The sequence below is a fragment of the Ovis canadensis genome, chromosome 17, assembly GCF_042477335.2.
Source record: "Ovis canadensis isolate MfBH-ARS-UI-01 breed Bighorn chromosome 17, ARS-UI_OviCan_v2, whole genome shotgun sequence".
Taxonomy (NCBI): domain Eukaryota; kingdom Metazoa; phylum Chordata; class Mammalia; order Artiodactyla; family Bovidae; genus Ovis; species Ovis canadensis.
Window position 1 is genome coordinate 74,862,402 of NC_091261.1, and position 17,163 is coordinate 74,879,564.

General features: G+C 51.2%; 2 protein-coding genes across 3 annotated transcripts in view; one reads left to right on the top strand and one right to left on the bottom strand.

Annotated features, from left to right (window-relative positions):
- Positions 1-1,839: 1,839 nt before the first annotated feature.
- Positions 1,840-9,001, bottom strand: ISCU (iron-sulfur cluster assembly enzyme). The gene is made up of 5 exons (XM_069558284.1): positions 7,838-9,001; positions 6,267-6,380; positions 5,359-5,469; positions 3,822-3,900; positions 1,840-2,372 (listed from the first exon to the last, which is right to left on the bottom strand). The coding sequence occupies exons 1-5, from the start codon at positions 7,949-7,951 to the stop codon at positions 2,287-2,289; spliced, it is 504 nt and encodes a 167-aa protein (XP_069414385.1). The 5' UTR covers positions 7,952-9,001; the 3' UTR covers positions 1,840-2,286.
- The window catches only part of SART3 (spliceosome associated factor 3, U4/U6 recycling protein), a 39,985-nt gene continuing 31,556 nt past the window's right edge, over positions 8,735-17,163 (top strand). For both annotated transcript variants that reach the window (XM_069558278.1, XM_069558279.1), the window contains exon 1: positions 8,735-9,662. In XM_069558278.1, the coding sequence (XP_069414379.1) occupies positions 9,351-9,662 (312 nt within the window). In that variant the 5' untranslated portion in view covers positions 8,735-9,350. The remainder of the gene's footprint in view (positions 9,663-17,163) is intronic.

Genomic DNA, 17,163 nt, shown 5'->3' on the forward strand with positions numbered 1-17,163 from the left:
TTTGCTTGTTTGAAACAATGCCCACCCCAGAGGGCTGTGCTGAGGATGGAGGGGATTACAAATGTGAGGGCCTGGCCCGACGCAGGAGTGCACGGAGCTTCTGTCACTTACACGCTGGGATCTCCCGTGGAAGAGTTTATGTGGAGATGCGAAGATTGTTGGGATGTCAACATCTGTAGACTTGAGTTCACCCACGGGGACATGGTGCCCCCCTGTGGTTCAGACTAGCTGTGTCTGGGCCAAGGACAGTCTCTCATGGAAGTTCAACCAAAATGTTCTCATCTTTCAGCTACATGACCACATATTTTGAGGTTTGGGCTATTGCCGTGGCTGTTTATGAAGAGCTTCTGATGTGTAGAATTTAGGCTTGGCTCTCAAAGGGTGTAACTGGGACAAAAATGTCTCGTTTTAAAAAAGTTGCAAAGAACAGTGGTGGGGAATTGCAGGGCGGCCACATATAATGAAGAGACAAGCGCAGCCTAGAGGCACCGTGAATTAAACAGCAGAGACGCCACACGGGACAATGTGACATGGTTCCACCCGGCTGCTCTAATTTGAGATTCTGATGAAGGCCTTGCTCTGTGGCCTTCCCCACTGGGTGTGGGGAAGGGCCTTTGAAATTCCATGCCCTTCCCCAGAACCCAGAGGAGTTTCGTTTCATGTTTTTTTTTTTTTTTTTTTTTAAACAAAGGAGGTATGTTTAAGAGAAGACCCAGCCAGCCTATGCCTGAACGTCAGGACATCTTACTTTTGAAGTTGGAGATCTGAGTCTTAGCTGGCATTTTGAGGTCATGTTTTCACTAGACCATTGGACCTCCTGTAGTGGGGCTTTGAGCTGCTGTGTGACCAAGGGCATCTCTGCATGACCCCCCACCCATCGCCTGTCTACCCTGGGGGAGGATGGGATAGGCGGACAGAAATGAGGTGCCTGTTACTTGTCCCTGAGTCAGAGGTGGATGTTTTAAAACTTTAGATCACCGTATACAGACGGACTGTTCAGAATGAACTACTTAAGTTATCACAGCTGTGCAGGTGTGGACCAAAGAGGTTTCTTCCTGATGGCTTGGTTCATCGCCTCCACACAAAACCACCCAAGAGGTTCTCAAGAGTCGGGTATTGGAACAAACTTATGGCTGCTGGTTGGGGGGGAAGGATGGGGAAAGGGATAAGTAAGGAGTTTGGGATGGACATGTACACACTGCTATATTTAAATTGGATAACCAATGAGGGCCTGCTGGACAGCACAAGGAACTCTGCTCAACATTGTGTGGCAGTCTGGATGGGAGAGGGCCGTGGGGGAGAATGGATACATATATTTGTATGGCTGAGGGCCTCTGCTGTCCACCTGAAGCTATTACAATTGTTAATTGGCTATACTCCATTAAAAAAAAAGTTAAAAAAAAAAAAGTCAGATACTGGAACTGCCTGGCCAAACCTGGAGCAGACCCTGGGCCTAGAAACTGCTATTTAAAGCTCATTCCTCAGGCCTCTATCTGTTTTCGGTCCACAGCTTTAGGGTAGAGTCCAAGCCAGAGTTCCTCAGATTTCAGAAGCCAGGGGAGTTACAGAAAGAATCTCTTGGAGTCACTTTGAGTTGCCAGCCTGCTATTCTGTAAAGACCAGTGAAGAGTAATGGCCATATCCTTCCCCCACTCGTTTCAGGAGACGTCACTGACATCGGCTTTGTGAAGACCTTCACGTGTGATCTTTGCCGCCCAGCTTGCTTGGAGAGGAGCCTCGGTCATCACCCCATCCAGCATCTATGAACGAACCCCGTCGGGCTGAAGGCAGTCCTGTGAAGGAAGGGAGGGGCCCCAGCGACAAGGCTTACCAGAGAGACACTCTTACAACATTCCTTTATTTATTATATAGATGCAAAATCTGCTTTATGTACAATACTTGTATGTTATTTGGTCCTACCAAATAATCTTACCAAGGCATTCTACTGGTCATCTTTCCCCAAAAGATTCAGGTAGAATTAGATATTGTGCACTTCACGACTCCCCAAACCTGAGACTTCGCTACTGATTTCAGTTTTGGGGCCATACACACAGATTGAGATAGACACGCGTGAGGTTAAGGCGATGCAAGTGAGCTGCAGGAAACCCCAGGGTTCAGAACAACTAGGCTGTGTATTTTGCTTGAGTTAGACTCGCAAGGTGAGCAGCACAGGTTGTGTGGACCTCAGAGCGCTTTTATTTAGTGCGAGGGCTCCGGGACGCCTCTGTGGCTGTGTGGCGGGGGTGCTGGCGGCCTGCAGGGCGCTGAGGCCCCTGTCACCGGGGCTCACTTCTTCTCGGCCTCTCCTGCTTTGGGCTCTTGTTTCAGCTTGTAATCAGCCAGGGCGGCCTTGATGGCGTCTTCAGCCAGCACTGCAGGTAATGGAACAAAACACAGCCTGTAGGTTTCTACATCTTTAAGAGCTGAGACAGTGGTGCTGGGACGGGCTTGACAGTCCCCTCACCAGGGTGCAGGGTCAGGAGCAAGCTGGCCGTTTCCTGAGCCACTCCTTGGGGCGGCTCTGGGACAGACCGGGGGGCACACACCTGGGATTCTACGTTAGCTCAGCCTCTCGCTGGGATAGCGTGAGGGCTGTATACGTCAAGTGTCTGGGGCACTGGGGCAGGGGTGGGCGGGGAACGACACAACAGATGTTAGTCCTCAGCTGCTCACAAGGAAGTCGGGATAACACGGTGGATGTCGGTGATGCTGGCTGGCATAACTCGGGTCGCGTCAGTCTGGGGGTGGGATGGCATTTGCCGGATCACTCTAGTGATCCCAAGTTTGGCAGCTTTTATGTTGGAGTCGGTATTAAAAGGGAGGCTTTTGGGGAAACAAGCATTGAGAAAGCTGGAGTGGCGGTGGAGAGCACTGGCTAAGTTCCAGCGCCCATGAAGGCCTGATGAAAAGGCAGGGGTTTCTCTGAAACCACGTGAAAATGTTTACAAGCTATGGCCTTTATTCTCGGGTATTTGAGACTCCAGCTTAAGTGGAAAGAACTAGGGTCTCAGCAGACCTCCGTCCGGGCCCTGGCACTCATGTCTTGCCCTGTGAGTCCTGCCCTGGCAGGAGGCCTGGCTCGCTGCTGATTTTTAACTAATTTGGTCAGTAAACCTCCGTCACTTGGTTAAGGCTACTGTGTCTCATTCCCTCCTTCCCCTAGAAGGGTGAGATTTTTAAGGCTTTAGACTGAACGGGAAAGCCAAGTAAAAGCCTTTGGCACCTGGGCTTTCTCTCAGGACAGTGAAGAGAAGGGTACTGCACAGCTGGGCTGAGTCATCCCATATACACAGATGTAGACCCCGAGAGTAAAGGCCTCTGGAAAGGAAGTGATAAAATGCACGGCAGATGGGATCATGGTGGAAGCCGCATTTTCTCCTTCACCGGTGCCAACTTCACCACGGTGGGGTGGGAACAGCACAGATTCCGAATCAAAGTCTGGGCTTTAGACTCTGGCCCTTTCCTGAGGAGCTGTGAGGCTGGGCGGCTTGAACCTGAGCCCTCATTTCCTGCTCTGTGAGGAGGAGGTGAGGACACGACTGGAGGACATTCTGAAGGGTCAGAAGTGAGGCCGCGACCAGCTCGGCATGATGCCCAACCCACAGCACCCGCCGGGAGACCCTGGGTCCCTGCTCTTCTGGAGGCTGTGAAGACAACCCGAGCTCTAATCCTCTGAGGTTATAAAGGTGGATTCCACGACCCCAAAGAACTCACCATTCACCTGTCCAGATGCACGTGGACACCATTACGGAAACGCCCCAGTCCCGCCCCCGCCCCCGCCCCCAGCCCAAGCCTGTTGGCGTGCTGGAGGCGACACGTACTGGAGCAGTGCAGCTTCACAGGCGGGAGGCACAGCTCCTTGGCGATGTCTGTGTTTTTGATGGTCAAGGCTTCCTCCACCTGAGAGGCAGACAGGACAGAAGGGCAGCTTTAGTGATGCTCTGTCTGGTGGGGCTGAAGAGCAAACATTGCTGGGCTGGGGTGAGCCCAGCCTGCAGAGACACTGTCACAGCCAGGAGCAGAGCCCGGGGAGGCTCGGAGGGATCTCCTTGAGGCCAGCAGCTCCAGCCGTTTTTTTGTTTTTTCTCGGCCAAATGGCATGAGGGAGTGTAGTTCCCGACCAGGGATTGAACGTGCGTTCCCTACAGTGGAAGCACCGAGTCTTAACCACTTGACCACCAGGAAGTCTCCTCGAGCCTGTTTGCCGAAAGGCAGTGATTTCCTGCGTTGGTTGTGTGACTATGAGTTCTCTGATGTCCATCGATTCTGTGAGCTGGATGGTGTCAGCGAGGTGGGCGGGGCCAGGGCCAGCAGCATAGATAGCTCCTAGGAGGAGACCTTGGGGCACATCCCCGGCCTGTAGGAGGACTTTTCACCTCCAGGTGAACTGAAAGAACGCCTGGACTTTGTCTCAAGCCAAGGGCAGACCCGGAGGCAGGCTTCTGTGGAGCAGGGCCTGCTGCCTTAAGGAAAGCATTTTCCCAGCCTGTCCCCCAGTCTCCCAAGTCCACTAACTCTACTGAATTAAGCTTCAAGTTCTGTTCCTGCAAACTCAGATGGGAGGCTCTCAAGGTCAGAGAAACGCTCTCTCTCCACTTTCTGAGGTGCCCTGTCTCCTCATGCCTACTCCCCCTGAGGATCGTTCTGGACAGATCGGCCGGCACAAGCTAGGTCTTTGCTTCCTGGTCCTGAGGAGCCTGCTGGCCAGGAGGCCCTGAGTCACAGGGGACTGGTGGCACGTGGCCTGGCAGGCGGCCTGGCTGCAGAGCTGCCCGACACAGGCCTCTGTGACTCAGCCTGCTGAACTCCGGCTGCTGGGGCTGCAAGGACGAGCACCTACAGTCTGGCCTTTCTGAGAGGTTTTAATGAGGATGGGACTTTCGAAAGGCTAGTCAGTTATCTCATGAATCCTTGTAAGCCACCTGCAATCCTTCCGGAAACCAGATGGGAAGAAATAAACAAAACAAACCATGGTACACCCACCCCTGAGCAGACTTAGACTTCTAAGAAATGATAACATCCATGTCCTTGGAGAAAGCCAAAGACTTCTCTCCACTTCTGTTGTGTTCTAGGAGTAGGTGGGGACCTTTTTTTGATTTAGTTAAAACACCACCAAAACCCCCAAACAAATAAAAATGGTCCACAACAACAGAAAACCCCTAACTAAAAAAACACTTAAGACTATCCATAATTCCCAATGTGGAGAAGAATTTGATAAAAGTCTGGGTAAGCAAAATTAAGAAAGAAAATCCTTGGAATATTTAGAAAAAAATTATAGTGTGTTTGTTTAAAACCTTCCCTTAACCAAGAGGCAGGTGTGTGGGGATATGACTTAATTCCAGTTTTCAAGAGCCTTACCGTCTTCCCCTTGACCCATTCGGTGGCTAATGAGCTGGAGGCGATGGCAGAGCCACAGCCGAATGTTTTAAACCTGGCGTCCACGATCCTCCCCTGTTCATCCACTTGAATCTGGAAAAGAGGCAGGAGTTAGCAGGGTTCTGGCACTGCCTGCAGAGCCCGGCACTTAGGGAGGCCCGCAGGGCATTTCCTAAGAGTTTTGCTCCTGCTTTCCATACTTAAAAGTTTGGGCGTTGATTATTGAGGCCCCTCTGTTTCAAAGAGTTCAGCAATGAAAAGTTGCAAGCAGGAACAACTATACAGAATTATACGGGCCTCGCTGGCAAAGATCAGCCACAAAGTGTGCCTCCTGCCCAGTCTCCTCCCACTCCCAAGCCTGACTTTTGGCTTCCCAGCTGCTGGGTCAGTGTGTGCCTTTAAGCACTGCCAGAGCTGGCAGTGAAGGTCACTGGCTGGTGCTTTCCCCTTTGACGTCAAACTGCATGCAGTGTGTTCCTCCCTGCCTTGCTTCTGTTCTCCAAGATAGGCATGAAGCCGCCTGGCCAGCTTCCCACCACAGTGACGAAGGAGATGTGGAGAAAGCTATGGTTTACCAGAGTGCCGGGCGCTTCCACCGGGGCAGGCAGAGTTTACTTTGTGGCATTTCCCGTCCCTCTGGGGATAGCTAACTGATACAGTGAGTATGAGCGTGAGATCTGTTTATCCTGTCAGAAGGGGCAGCAGTTTACCAGGAGGACTAGGATTCAGCCCCTGCTGGAATCATTTGTAACACTGACTTCTCCCACCTCACAGGAATCAAGATGGGGACCAGAGGAAATGCTGGACATGTAAATGCTCTGTCAACTACAGAACACCGTTCAAGCAAAGGGGTCACCGTTACCACCAGTAAAGACGGAAACCAGGGGTACCTGTAATTTCATGACATCACCACACGCTGGAGCCCCCACCAATCCAGTCCCAACATTTTTAGATGTCTTGTCAAGGGACCCCACGTTTCGGGGATTTTCATAATGATCCACAACCTGAAATGAGAGTGAAGAGAAATCACAGTCACTCTTTTTTGCTGTTCATCTCCCCGACTTTGATGGCAAGCTCCTTCAAGTCAGCAAGCTGGACCTGGCAGGCCATCACTAAATACCAAATTTCACTTGGGCAGGATTTAAGAGATATGGGGATCCTGGAGAAAAATCAGCAAAATCATGTCTTAATTCTGTGGGGTTTTGAACCACAACTAATTACTTGACCTCTAACCACCCAAGTCACAGAGTTGGGCTCAAACAACACTTGTGTAATTTCGGAAGAAAATCCATTCTCAAAAGAATGATTACTATTCAAAAACCTATACGTCTGTATGGTCCCAGAAGCCTCATGGAGATTGTTACGGGAGGAACAAGGCTATGGAATTCGGCCATTTGTGTGTGGTGATAAATAACCACCATGACTGTATTTCGGGGCCCTGAAATCTGCGGTGCCGCAGCGCGCTCTGGTGGCGGAAAGGCTGCGCGCGCCAGGTCATTCCGCGGGTACTGTCAACAATATACAGCCCTGGGTCCGCGGGGAGTGAGGTCTGTGCGCAAACGCGTGGAAGCCAGAACAGAGTAGACATCTATTCAAACTGGCACATGCGAGGCTTTAAAAACCTTGCGGTTTGTTTCCCAGTTAGTCGTTAAGTATTCCGAACTTCCAGTCCCCTTCCCCCGACCTATCCGACCACGGATTTTGACTTCCAAGTCCAAGGATCTGTAAGATAATATCCAGTTTCGACTTTCTGCCCCGGGGTTGATTTATCGCACTTTTTTTACTTAACCGGTTCCCAAGCGAGACACGTCTCATGTGGCTGCCAACTACCCAACCTGTCTTAACTCACAGCATCCCACCACCCCCAAACCAAACCAAAACAAACACAAAAACGTGACGACTGTTGGTTACACGTCCATGTCCACTCGGAGGCTCTGAGCTCCTGCAACAGTAACACCGACCCTCAGCGGCCTCCCTGTGCCAAGCGCCCTGCCCAGGACTCCGCAGGCAATGGACTCGCGTACGGGGGCGCTGCCCAGACCCCATCTGACGAGCGCGGGGCAGTGACTCGCCCAAGGTCACTCGGCCGCTGTGTGTCCGGCTAGCCCGGACAGAGCAGGACCCTGCTTCCTGGGCAGCCGAGAGGCTTAAAGGCTGGATGGATGTTTCAGATTGAGGGCAGCTGCCGCTAGGCTAGCGGGAGCTGTCATTCCTGTTTCAGGCGCGGTTAGTCGCCCCAGCGCAGCGAGGGAAAGCCATTCGAGGCGGCCTCTTGAGAGGAAGGCCCCTCCATCCAGGGTTGGGGGCGGCCAGGGCCCTGGGCTGCAGTCGGGGTTCCAGGGCCGCGCAGAGCGGGGAGGGCCACTAGGTTGGGCTTCCGCTAGGACCCCTAAGTCCTCTGGGGGGTCCTCGCACTCCCGCCCGCCCCCCCGCCCGGTGCGGACCCTCGGGCCGCTCTTACCTTCTTGTGATAGAGCCGAGCGGGAGCTGAGAGCTCCCGGGCGGGCAGGCGCGGGGGCCGGAGCAACAGGGCCGACGCCGCCCGCCTCAGACGGCCCGCTCCAGCCGCCGCCATCTTGAGGGCTTGCGCCTGCGCAGGTGGAGCGCGCGGCCGAGGGGAGGGGCGCGTGCGCGAGTCGGCTCCCAGCTGGGAGCGCGCACCCTCTAAAGTACCGGCGACCTTGCGCCTGCGCCCTCCCGCTGCGTTCACGTGTCCCCGTTTTGTTCCCGGGGCGCGGAGCCTAAAGGTTTGAAGTCGTTCGAGGGCTGGTCCACCGAGCTGGGTTGTGAATCTTGAGGATCCTTGAGCTGGAAATCAGGACCCAGCTTTGCGTTCACAAAGCCCCACCGCCTATTTCGGCGCAGAGGCTCAACCAGTCCACCCTTCTTGGCTCTATTTTGCCGCTTAGGAATTTAAGGATCAGAACGGTTTAGTAACTTGCCCTAGGTTGCCCAGAGGGGCCCAGTTGGGATTCTGACTTGAACAGTCCTGAGTTAGAATCCCATTTCTGCTCCTAACTGGCTGTGTGCTGCTAAGTGAAACATAGTGTCATTGTAAACCTCGATCTTTTTTGTACTAATTCAAGGACAGTTCTTCATCCATTGAGCAAATCTTGTGTTGAGTATCTACTTTTTGTCAGGGTGCTTTGGGAAAACAACCCAAGACGACACAATTAAGCTTGCTACTGAGGGAGCAAGGCAATAAATAGACCCACCAAGGCTTTTCTACCACTAAAATGAGAAGCTTAACTAAAGGAAAGAATACTTTGCTCTGATTTTAAAAATTGTATATGTTTATGTCTCTATTAAAAAGCAAACTGGCACAGATTAAATCACAAGATATAGCAATGAAGAGATTCTAAGTAAATATTTATTAATGTAATTTATTGATACTGGTTTGCAGAATATGATCCTATAAAATCAAAACTCACGTGTATTTAAGTGCTAGGCGCCAGGCATTAGATAAAGAGAAGGAATCTCTGGGAAATGAGTTATTCTCATGAATGGTGCAATCGATCCTTCCCTGAGGACTTAAGACTTTTTTGCGCGTTTGAGGCTCAGTTGCTGGGGAGACTGACTCACGCGCCAGGTCATACTAGGTGGTAAGATATTTATTCCAAGAATCATTTTTGACCTTCTCAAGATGGCGCCAAACCCTTAACTACAACCATCACGCTCACTCAGTGGCTGCCTCTATGGCTTCCACTTCCTGCCTAAGGCCCCAACTGCTGTCCGACGTTGTGCCGAAACGCATGCCCTGTTGGTGAGCTTTTTTATTCGAACAAGAGCTACTGAAAGTATATAAAATAACATGAATCTCGTGTATTTCGAGATTTCCATGTCATCCGAGGCGCATAGTTTCTCTTCAGGTGGCAGACGGGCGGGATTTTGACCAGGCGCGCGCCGCGGGCAGCTCCAACTACTGCGGGTCTTTGGCGGCCAAGTGAGGACCCGGGAGTCTCTGGAAGTCCAAGATGGCGACGGCGGCCGCAGCATCGGCTTCTGAAGCGGAGGCTGAGCCCAAGGCCGGGCCCGAGGCCGAAGGAGAGGAGGATGAGGCTAAGGCGGCTCGGGCGAGGAGGAAGGTGTTATCGCGGGCCGTGGCCGCCGCGACGTACAAGACCATGGGGCCAGAGTGGGACCAGCAGGAGGAAGGCGTGAGTGAGAGCGATGGAGATGAGGAGTACGCCATGGCTTCCTCAGCCGAGAGCTCCCCTGGGGAGTACGAGTGGGGGTACGACGAAGAGGAGAAGAACCAGCTGGAGATAGAGCGGCTGGAGGAGCAGGTGGGCGCGGGCGTGGGCGGCGGCGGCGGGCTCTCTCCCTCGGGTTCCCAGGCCCCGGCCCACCTCCGTGGTCCTCGGAGGTAATATAAAGCGCCAAAGCCTCCAAATCGCAGTGTCCCAGCGCGTCTCCGGTCCTCGGAGCGCTTACTGCTCGCCAGGTGCTTCGCAAGTGTTATCCTATTGAACCCTCGCCAGAACCCGGCGAGGGAATTGCTGTATTTCCCGTTTTGTGGGAGGACCCTGAGGCTCCCGGTGGAGGGAATTCTCTTGTCACCATTACACTTCCTGCAAGTGGCGAGTCAGGCTTTGAACTTTGAATCGACTCCGCAACTCCCGCTCTTAGCCATACGGGTCAACTGTGTCCAGGCCTAGAAATAAGATTCTTTTCCTCCAAGAAGAGTTGTTTGCTTGTAGGAATGACGAAGATAAGGAGCTCTGGCGTGGTAGGGAAAATAGTGACCGTGACGGTGATAATAGAAACGGAATAGCGTCTGGAGGCTAAGGCCCCAGTTCTAGCTCTTCCACACCCGTGTGTGCTGGGGCCAGTATTTTAACGTCTCTCATCCTCCACTCTGTAAACTGGGACAAACGGTTCCCGCCCAGAGAATTGTCCTAACGGTAATCAGGGCTCGGGGCCTGGCAATAGTAGCTATGTGATTTCTAATCTGTAACTTTAGAAGGTACAGGTGTTGGTGTCTCCTATGTAATCTAGGATCCCAGCAGGAAGTTAGGTGGCACATTCAAGTTAGGAGAGTTTGGAGTAAAGGTCCATAAAGAGACTGGGCCTCCCAGGTGGCTCAGTGGTGAAGAATCCGCCTGACAGTGCAGGAGAGATGGATCCGATCCTTGGGTCAGGAGGATCCTCTGGAGAAGGAAATGGCAACCCACTCCAGGATTCTTGGCTGAGAAATCCCATGGACAGAGGAGCCCACCAGACTACTGTCCGTGGGGTCACAAAGAGTCGGACAAGACTGGGCACAGCACAGCAATGGAGAGACTGTTGAGTCTGGGGCAGGGAAGTCAGGAGCAAAGGTTTGGTTTCCCAGGGCTAGTAGTAGCAGGACCTTTAGGTGTCCACTTTAGTCCTGTAGAGGTGATGGAGTGACTGGTTTTCTAGATAGTTTGCGGAGGATCCCTGAGAGGAGTTGAGATGTTTGTTCCAGGGAGGTAGCCCCCGTTTCCCATTAGGAAGGAGGGTGGGCAAGAAGTACCCTGACCTACTTCAGTGCCTCGCTTCCACATGGCCTGTTGGGCAAATCCTGCTGGAACCCCGAGACCCAGAGACCCCATGGATGTGGTCCACATGGTGGGTCTCAGGACAGGGAGGGGAGAGAGTGGAGTAGTCTTGGAGGGGAAGAGATGGAGCTCCATCTCATTTTACGGACGAGGACATGGAGTCTCAAAAGGACTGATGAAGTGTTTTGGTCAGAGTCAGGCCTAAGGGCATTTGAACTTTTCAAGGTTGTCTGTAGACCGAATGCCACAGTGGGTGTTAAATCAGTTAGTGATGTGGGGTTGGTAGCCTGGGTTTCTCAGTTAACTTGGCTGGGTGTGAGATTCCTTATAATGTCCTCTCTGGTGGTGACGTTCCTGCTAAGTTGTGAAATAGTTGTATCTTCTTTCGGTATATCTGTCTCATTTGTCATCCCGTCTGAACCAGCCAGGGGTAGGCCGGTGGTTACCCTTCCTGCCTTCTATAAACAAGCCTGCCGCAGTCCATTCATTCTCTTACTCATTTGGCAGTTGCAGTGTAATGTCAGGTGGCAGGCCGCCTGTGACCCTGTCCTGGTGGCAGTCTGTCTCTCTGGCCTTTGGCCTTTCAGTGAGCCCTTATCTTGCTTAGTTGGGGAAATAGAATTACCTGTTGAGGGGAAGGGGAGGCTCGGAAGCGGAGCGATTAAACCCTCAGTGAGGGTATTTTGCTTACTAAAGTGGAGGACGGGTCTGGGCAGAGGTGTCCTGGCCACTGGTCGTGTGTACTTGTCAACCCTACCTCAGGCCACCGCACAGGATGGGATCCGGCAGGTGATGGTGAACTGAAGAGCCTTTGGCTTTATCCTCTTCCTGGGGTCCAGAAATGGACTTTTCCAGTTTTCCCAAAACTCCCTCCCATGTCCTCTTAATCCCGGCCTCTAGTTCTTGCTGTAACGACTCTCCTGGTGGAGTGTGATGGTCAGTAACTTCCAGAGAGGCCTGCGAAGTGCTCGGCCTTGTTGTGTTTGAATTCCACTTCTGACCCCAAGTGTTTTTATGAAAGCTCACAGTCAGCTGTGAAATCTGTCCAGATAACAGAAGCGGAGATGTCCCGCTGTGTGTGTGGTCGTGGCTGAAACTAGGAGCGGCACCTCGTGGTCCCTTCCCGTGATTGGGCCGAGTGTGGTCCCACCAGGCGCCTCTGTCACCTCTCTGTGCAGGTCGTGCTGTCAGGGCGAGAGGAAACCTATTGCAGAGCACTTGCACCATGGCTAGGCCGCCTCTTTCCTTGAAGCGTCCTTTGTCCGTGGCGATGTTCTGAGACCAGACTAGATCGGCACGTGTGCGCGTTTGTCAGCTCTGGTTGAACTCTCTGGATGGCCTCTGCGATGCATGTCTTTGTGTATTAAAGAGTGCCTCTCTATACACAGTATCTTCTTCATTTGGGCCTGAAAATCAGAAATGTAGACCGAAAACCATCCTAGAGACATGTCTTCAGTGGGTTTTGTACATTTCAGTCCTTACCTCCCTGTGGTGGTCACAGGAGGGCTTGCGTAGATGCTACTCCCAGGACTCGCCGCCGCTTCGTGCTCAGGGAACACATAGAGACCCGGGGGAGTGGGAGTGCTGGGGTGACCTGGGGAGCCATGCCTGCGCCTCCATGAGGACAGTGCGCCTCCCACCATCTTCTCTTCTTTCACTGTTGTTACTTGTTGACGCACTTGAATGTTGATTTTGAGACATCGCTGTGTCACGGGAGCCCACTTGAGATCCAGAGGTGCACTTTAGTGCCTTCCAGGACAGGTAGGGAAACAACTGGTGGGCGTTAGAACACTTGTGTCCTGACCGAATTCTGACCTTTTTCAGCCCATCACGTAATCATGGGGCCGGTTCAGCCTGTCAAGTTTTATCAATCATGAGCAGGAGGCGGTTGCTTAAAGATTTTTAAAAAATTCCGGGTCGTGGGCTTCTGTGTTATTGGTTCTTTATTATCTGTTTGCACGTAGTTTATCTGTTTGCTTGTGCCGGGTCTTAGTTGCAGCACGCGGGATCCGTGGGATCTTTTGTTTTAGCTCCCGCATGTGAGGTCCAGTTCCTGACCAGGGATTGAACCTGGGCCCCCTGCACTGGGAGCCAGGAGTCTTAGCCACCAAGTCCCTATTTATGTGTAATTCGGTGTATACAGAGCAGTTCACATCTGTAAATTGTGAAGGGTGGTAAAGAGATGCACACCCTTGTTCTGCCGCTCACTCTCAGAGTGGGGGCTTCGTCACTGGTGCTGCCTGTCCAGATGGCTTCTCCCGTTCCAACGGCCCTGCTTCGATGCTCACCGCTGCCCCACAGCCCCAAACCCAGGTGACTGCTTTCTTGAACCTCATGGACTTCTGCTTCCTTCTCTTCTAAAATGTATAATTTTATCCACTAAGTTTGCAGCCCTGAGCAGATACTTTTGTTTGTTTTTGAGCTTTTACAAAAGCGTATCCTGCAGTATGTAATCTGGGAGTGCTCTCCGCTCAGAGGTGTTTCTGAGGTTCCGCCATGTTCCTTCGAGTTATCCATTTTGACTGCTGTGTATTCAGTACCCCAGGGTGTGAGTAGCACACAGCTTATCAGTTGTTGTGGCGTTTGAGTTGCCTGCAGTTTTTCCCCTAATACAGACTAGCTACAATGAACGTTGTTTCTGATAAACTGCCACTCTTGAAGCTGTGTAAGAGTTAGTATTGTTCAAACTGGGCTCATGGTCATGGGTCATGAATTTGTTTCGGTGGCTACCCCAGTGTCCCTCTGTGATGTCCCTTTCTGTGTGCGGGGGTCTGTTTCTGGGCACTCTGGTGTTCTGTTGGTCAGTTTGTCCTGTGTCTGTTCCACGGTCTAACTCATTACCTGCTGAGACAGACCCTCTTATGTGCAGTTTAATGCAGTAGCTGGTGTCTAGATTACTAAGAGTGTATTGTCAGAGGGCAGTGTTAGTTGAATGAATTATCATTCATCTGTCATCTCTGGAGAGGGAAATATTTATTGCTGAAATGTTGTGGCAGATGTTGGAAGAGTAGGTACTAACCAGTCTCAGTGTGTAGACTTAAAAAAACACGACTCACTTGGCTGTGCTGGGTCTTCATTGCTGTGAGCGGGTCCTCTCTAGTTGCGGGAACTCCTCTCTGGTTGGGGTGCATGGCCTTAGCGCGGTGGCTTTTTGCAGATCGTGGGCTCAGCAGTTGTGGTGCATGGGTGTAGCTGCCCCTCCGTGTGTGGGACCTTCCTGGACCAGGGATCAAACCTGTGTCCCCTGCATGGGCAGGCAGATTCTTAACCACTGAACCACCAGGGAAGTCCCTAGACTTTTTTTTTAAAATTATTTATCTGGCTGCTCTGGGTCTTAGTTGAGGCATGTGGGATCTAGTTCCCTGACCAGGGATCACGCCTGAGCCCCCTGTATTGGGAGTGCAGAGTCTTTGCCGCTGGACCATCAAGAAGTCCTTTGGTGTATAGACCTAATGTAACCTCATACCCTAACTCATTTGAAAGCTTTTTTAAAAAGTGAAACTTCGTTTTGAGGTAATTGTAGGTTTCCTTGCAGTTCCAAGAAATAATACAGACAGATCCTGTGTGCCCTTTATCCAGGTTCCCCCAGCGGTACTCTGGAGTGCAGTTTCCCAGCCCTCGTATTAACGTTGCCAGAGTCATTACACGGATGGGCTCTGCCACCTCAGGCCCCTCCTGCAACCCAGATGGAGCCGCAGCCTGACCTCGGACGCCCACTAAGCTGATCCCTACTCCTATCGTTTTATTATTTCAAGAATATTACATAAGTGGAATATATAGTATGTAACCTTTGGGGAGGAGCTGGATTCGTCTGAGTTGTGTGTGTATATTAGCTTGTTCCTTTCATGGCTGAGTAGTTTTCCACAGCGTGGGTGTTCCACGGCTCGTTTACCCACTCACCCACTGAGGGACCTCTGCCTTCTTTCCGGATGTGGTGGTTGGGAGTACAGCCGTTACGCACAGTCCTATACAGGTGTTGTATGAACCTAGGTTTTATTGCTCTGGAAAAATGCCCAGGGGTGCACTTGTTGGGTGGTACAGTGGTTGTATGTTGAATTTTAAAGGGAACTGTTTTTTTTAACCTCTTCTCAAGCATTTGGTGGCGCCCCCATTTTCCCTTCTGGCCATTCTTGGTTTTCTTTTCTTTTCTTTTTTCCTTTCTTTCAAAAAATGTAGTCTTGGCCGTGCTGGGATCTTTGCTTTCTCTAGTTGCGGCAGGTGGGGGCCACCCTCTAGCCGTGGTGTGTGGGCTCCTTGTGGTGGCCTCACTGGAAGAGCTCGGGCTCTAGGCGTGCAGGCTTCAGTGGGGTGGCAGGCGGGCCCAGTTGTCCCGCGGCACGTGGGATCTTCCTGGACCGGGGCTCCCACCTGTGTCCCCTGCGTTGGCAGGTGGGTTTTGACCACTGGACCCCCAGGGAAGTCCCCTTTCGGCCTTCTGACAGGTGTGCAGCGATAGCTCATTGCGGTGGCAGTTTGTACTCCTTATAGCTCGTGATGGTGACCACTGTCCACTGCACTCGCTGGCCATCTGTGTCCTCTTCGGATGTACATGTCTGGTTCATGTCTTTTGCCAGTTTTTGTTTGGATTGTTTGTTTTCTAACTCGTTTGGAGTTACGTCTTCTAGATGTTAACTTCGCCAGATACTTGTTTATACATTTTTCCCCCCAGCCTATAGCTTGTCTTTGCAGCCTCCTAACAGTCTTTTACGGGGCTTTCTAGGTGGTGCAGTGGTAAAGAGTCTGTCTGCCAGAGCGGGAGACACAATTCTTGCCTAGCAAACCCGAGGGACAGAGGAGCCTGGTGGGCTGTACAGTCTGTGGGGCTGAAAGAGTCGGACGTGACTAGGAGCTGAGCACGTGTGAGCACAGTCTCTTACAGAGCAAACAGTTGAAAGTGTTTATTGTTACTGCTTGTTTTCTGTATTAATCAATACCATGAATTTTGCCTCTTTCTTTGTGATACAGTGGAATCCAGTGATTTAGTTTTTACAGAGTGAACTTGCCTTGTGCACCTGGAATGACTCCTACGCAGTCATGGTGTGTGCTTCTTTCTGTACATTGACTGTAGCTCTGTAAGTTTTCCTCTCCACGTGGTGCTCGCTGCAGTCTGCTTATTTTGATTTGCTGTGCTTTCATTTTCATTCAGTTCTATGTATTTTAAGTTTTCTTCGAGATTTCCTCCTTGATCGATAGATTATTTAGAAGTGTATTGCTTGGGACTTTCCGGCGGTCCAGTGGTCAAGATTCTGCCTTCCAGTGCCGGGTTTGCGAGTTCAATCCCTGGTCGGGAACTAGGATCCCACGTGCTGCAGGATGTGGCCAAAAAAAGAATAGCAAGAAGGGATAAGAAAGCCTTCTTTAGCGATCAACGCAAAGAAATAGAGGAAAACAACAGAATGGGAAAGACTAGAGATCTCTTCAAGAAAATTAGAGATACCAAGGGAACATTTCATGCAAAGATGGGCTCGATAAAGGACAGAAATGGTATGGACCTAACAGAAGCAGAAGATATTAAGAAGAAGTGTCAAGAATACACGGAAGAACTGTACAAAAAAGATCTTCACAACCCAGATAATCATGATGATGTGATCACTAATCTAGAACCAGACATCTTGGAATGTGAAGTCAAGTGGGCCTTAGAAAGCATCACTATGAACAAAGCTAGTGGAGGTGATGGAATTCTAGTTGAGCTGTTTCAAATCTTGAAAGATGATGCTGTGAAAGTGCTGCACTCAATATGCCAGCAAATTTGGACAAGTTAGCAGTGGCCACAGGACTGGAAAAGGTCAGTTTTCATTCCAGTTCCAAAGAAAGGCAATGCCAAAGAATGCTCAAACTACCGCACAATTGCACTCATCTCACATGCTGGTAAAGTAATGCTCAAAATTCTCCAAGCCAGGCTTCAGCAATACGTGAACCGTGAACTTCCTAATGTTCAAGCTGGTTTTAGTAAACCAGAGGAACCAGAGGTCAAATTGCCAACATCCGCTGGATCATGGAAAAAGCAAGAGAGTTCCAGAAAAACATCTATTTCTGCTTTCTTGACTGTGCCAAAGCCTTTGACTGTGTGGATCACAAGAAACTGTGGAAAATTCTGAAAGAGATGGGAATACCAGACCACCTGACCTGCCTCCTGAGAAATCTGTATGCAGGTCAGGAAGCAACAGTTAGACCTGGACATGGAACAACAGACTGGTTCCAAATAGGAAAAGGAGTACGTCAAGGCTATATATTGTCACCCTGCTTATTTAACTTCTATGCAGAG

Bases quoted from the DNA above. Each gene is read 5' to 3' on its own strand.
- ISCU (XM_069558284.1), bottom strand. From the start codon at position 7,951: ATGGCGGCGGCTGGAGCGGGCCGTCTGAGGCGGGCGGCGTCGGCCCTG. The intron at 6,381-7,837 runs GTAAGAGCGGCC...CTCTCATTTCAG, and splicing joins CTCGGCTCTATCACAAGAAG to GTTGTGGATCATTATGAAAA. The intron at 2,373-3,821 runs GTACGTGTCGCC...CATTACCTGCAG, and splicing joins TGTGAAGCTGCACTGCTCCA to TGCTGGCTGAAGACGCCATC.